Below are 3,394 nucleotides of genomic sequence, written 5' to 3'. Positions count from 1 at the left end.
CCATCAATTTCAGAAATCAAATTCTAAAAGTCAAAATAGTTGTTCTAGATTCGAGAAGGTAAAATAGTTATTCCGAAAAGGTTATTTTAGAATATTTTTTTTCTCTTCTAAATTTTCATTTCCAAAATTTACCTTTATGTTACGGAAATTAAATTTTGAAATTGACGAGGGCATAAAGAAAATTGATGGGGTGTAAAAAGAAACACCTTAATAAAATATAAAACATTGTCTCCTACAACTTTTATTTTCTATATATATTAAAAGTGAATTAATATTTTTATTTTTGATGAAATTTTAATTTTTTATGCGAGTTAACCCCAGACCCATGTGTCATCCCTTTTGCAGGACAGACCAATAGATTGAGCCTGCATAGATTGAGCCTGCATTATTTAAACAGAGCAGGCCAATCTGATCCGTATTTTATGGACCAATACAGGATGCGCCAACTCGCATTACCACCATGTAGTCACTTTATACGTGTCTTAATGTACAACCTTATAAATCTTTATAAACATTCCACAACAAAAAAAAGAAGTTAAAAAACTATAACTAAAGATAAAATTGAAATCGAGTTTCTATGCATGAAATAGAAAATTCCCATTTATTAATTATATATTTTATCACCTTTAATATGCATCTAAGCATAAGAAAGAAAGAAAAAACAAAAAATATTATTTTACAACCTTTCAAAATTTCTTCAGAGTCTCACATGAGTCCATATGTTAGTAAAACATTATTTCTTTTTCTACCTTTTAACAATTCTAATATAGGGCAATCCACTCTTCGATTATGAAGGAACTCAAAACAAATACGTATATATTCTGCTACGCAGCACAAAAGTAAATAATGACAATAAGATTGGACTAAAAAGAGAAAGTTTCCATAGCCTCTTATGCATTGAAAAGGATAAAATTGCCTAATGCAGAAAAACTTATCATCCCTATCACTGACATCATTGAAGGGGGAGTGCAACTGCATATCTCATTAAGAAATAGTTCAAAATATCTTTAATTCCTCAAATAGAAACATCAGATCAAACTCTCATGACGAAATCATCAACATGTCAAATAACTGTTCTTCCTTTTTAATACAAGCAAGAAAAGATGGAACTGATTTTGAATCTAGAAAGATTATTATATGCACTGAGATAAAGCAAATTGTTATCGAAAGTAAGAAACCTAGGGCCCTACAACATTAGGTGAATCAACAACCTGAATTGCGTGATGCCTCCTTAAAAAGTAAAAAGTAACTATTAATGAATATTTAAGATTTTCCTATGCTTGTTTGGGAACTCTGCATTTTGTGCTTTGTGTTTGCTTTCTCTCTCTCTTTCTCTTTCTTATGCCCTTTTTCTGTGTGTGAGGTTTCCTTCTTGGGTTTGTATATAAACCAAACCTACCTGCTGAAGAAAGTACCTTTGTGCATCATCTGAAGAAAAGAAATGGAGCTGCTAATCATCATCACTCTTCTTAGCCTTTCCCTCTCTTATCTTCCACCAACTTGTTCTTCTCAAATTCCATTGCAACCTTCACTCCACCTTCAAGGTGGGAACAACCTTCTTTCTTCCCTCTCTTTTTCTATCAACTCCTTATAACATGAGTTTCCATGTTCTTATTTTGTTCTTATTATCATTATCTTTCACACAAAGTCCTTATTATAACTCTTTGTATTCTTCCTTATAGATGATAATATAGGAGCAGTGAGTACAAAGCTGCAGCTTTCTCTACCAACAGTTCCTAGAAAGCTGAGATTCACTGAGAAAGTACTGCATGAGACTTAAAAAAGCTTCTTTTTAGTCCTCTTAACTTGTTTTCATCGATACTTATGTTCTTTATTCTTTATAATTTTCCAAAAAATAGGTTAAAGAAGATGGAGCCGCCACAGATCTTGGACCACACAAGCAGGAAGATTCCTTTGCTGCAGGTAATGATCAACAAAAATTGTTAGACTCATTGGACTGCATGAATTCAAAGAACTTCCTTGTTAATCCTAGCTTGTTCATCCATATCTCAAAAGCTTTTCATGAAAACTAGGAAAGCTGTCTAGAGTCTATTTACCTTCAAAGGTTCATGTACCAAATCAAGTGATCTAGGTTAATTTCATCATGGTAGGGGTAAACAAACACGTGAAAAACGAAAAGTTGTGAAAATAGTTGCATTTGTGGACTTTAGTGTTTAACACATCCAACTTTTCTCTTGTATGTGTGGTATCACATTCCATAAAAAAATTTATCCACTACTATCAAACATCTTATTCCTGTCCAAGTCAAGAATCACTTTACAATATCTTATCAGTATTCATTGTTTGACATCAATATGCATGTCTTAATGCTCATATTTTACTTATGATTCGTGCTCTAAACTTTTCATATTAAGTCATGAACAAATAGCAGTTCATGTAAACATCTTCACCTAAACTTACTATATTCACTTTTCTTATTGGCATAGATAGAAATAACAGCAATTTGTCTCTTACATTTGAGTAAAGGATGAACTATATCAGAGAATAACTCATGTTTCATTCTTTCTGTCTTGTTTTTAATACATCAAAATATATTGATGAAATAAGGAGAACAAAGTTCGGCCTTTTTTATATGAAATCCAAAAGGGACTTGTATTATATTTATGTTTGATTTGAAATCCACTTATGACTATATTAATTTAATCGGAAACACAAGATTCAGTAGCTAAACATGTTTATGAAATCGTGGAACTTTTACAGAGAAACAATACCATAGAAAGCAAAACATGGTGCTTGGCAACAAGGGGACAAGACAAGAATGGATGGAGGTTGATGACCCTTCACAATACTTTACCATGGATTATGCCAGAGTGAGAAGACGACGTCCCATACACAACAAGAAATTGCCTGTTGGTCCATAAGACAAGATATCATATTCATAACCCGTTTTCACCCTAGTTGTTCTTCAACCTTGTACTTATTATACTAGGTTACAATTTTGGCCAATATGTGTGTAATTAGGAACATGTGGAGTGTGTATTGTCTCTTCACTTTTACCTCCAATGGCTAGCATGGGGAGCAAAACCCTGAAACTTGTATGAAAACTAGGACTTCATCACCTAACTAATTAACAACTACTATTACTCTAAATTAATTATTATTCTCAATGAGTTTTGTTTTTGTTTTCCTTGGTGTTAGTAGTCAAAGGGGATTCATTGCCAACATTTCGTAAAACATGGTCTCGGAAAGTCAAATTTTGATTTGTATATTAGGTGGAACCCAACATAACTTGCTTGATTATCGTAAACAAATGTTTTTAACCAGTCATGGAAGAACCCTATTATCATGGCGATTTAGACACGGCATTGACATGCTGGTGGACCCATACATTTGCTAATAACTTTTTTTTTTCTCACATTCCTTCCTTGTGTAG

The 3,394-nt window shown here is 32.7% G+C and overlaps 1 protein-coding gene across 1 annotated transcript; it reads left to right on the top strand.

The window, feature by feature from the left end:
* The first annotated feature begins 1,293 nt into the window (after positions 1-1,293).
* Positions 1,294-3,146, top strand: RGF8 (root meristem growth factor). The gene is made up of 4 exons (XM_068605690.1): positions 1,294-1,544; positions 1,683-1,762; positions 1,860-1,923; positions 2,722-3,146. Exons 1-4 carry the CDS (start codon positions 1,442-1,444, stop codon positions 2,880-2,882), a joined length of 408 nt encoding a protein of 135 aa, XP_068461791.1. The 5' UTR covers positions 1,294-1,441; the 3' UTR covers positions 2,883-3,146.
* Positions 3,147-3,394: the final 248 nt, after the last annotated feature.

Source organism: Phaseolus vulgaris, chromosome 3 (assembly GCF_051622355.1).
Source record: "Phaseolus vulgaris cultivar YP4 chromosome 3, ASM5162235v1, whole genome shotgun sequence".
Lineage (NCBI taxonomy): Eukaryota > Viridiplantae > Streptophyta > Magnoliopsida > Fabales > Fabaceae > Phaseolus > Phaseolus vulgaris.
Note: the sequence above shows the minus strand (reverse complement) of the source record. Positions and strands in the feature narration are given on the sequence as shown.

Excerpts from the sequence above, each read along its gene's own strand:
- RGF8 (XM_068605690.1), top strand. The coding sequence starts at position 1,442 with ATGGAGCTGCTAATCATCATCACTCTTCTTAGCCTTTCCCTCTCTTAT. Across the intron at positions 1,545-1,682 it reads ACCTTCACTCCACCTTCAAG|ATGATAATATAGGAGCAGTG; the intron begins GTGGGAACAACC and ends TCTTCCTTATAG. Across the intron at positions 1,763-1,859 it reads AGCTGAGATTCACTGAGAAA|GTTAAAGAAGATGGAGCCGC; the intron begins GTACTGCATGAG and ends TCCAAAAAATAG.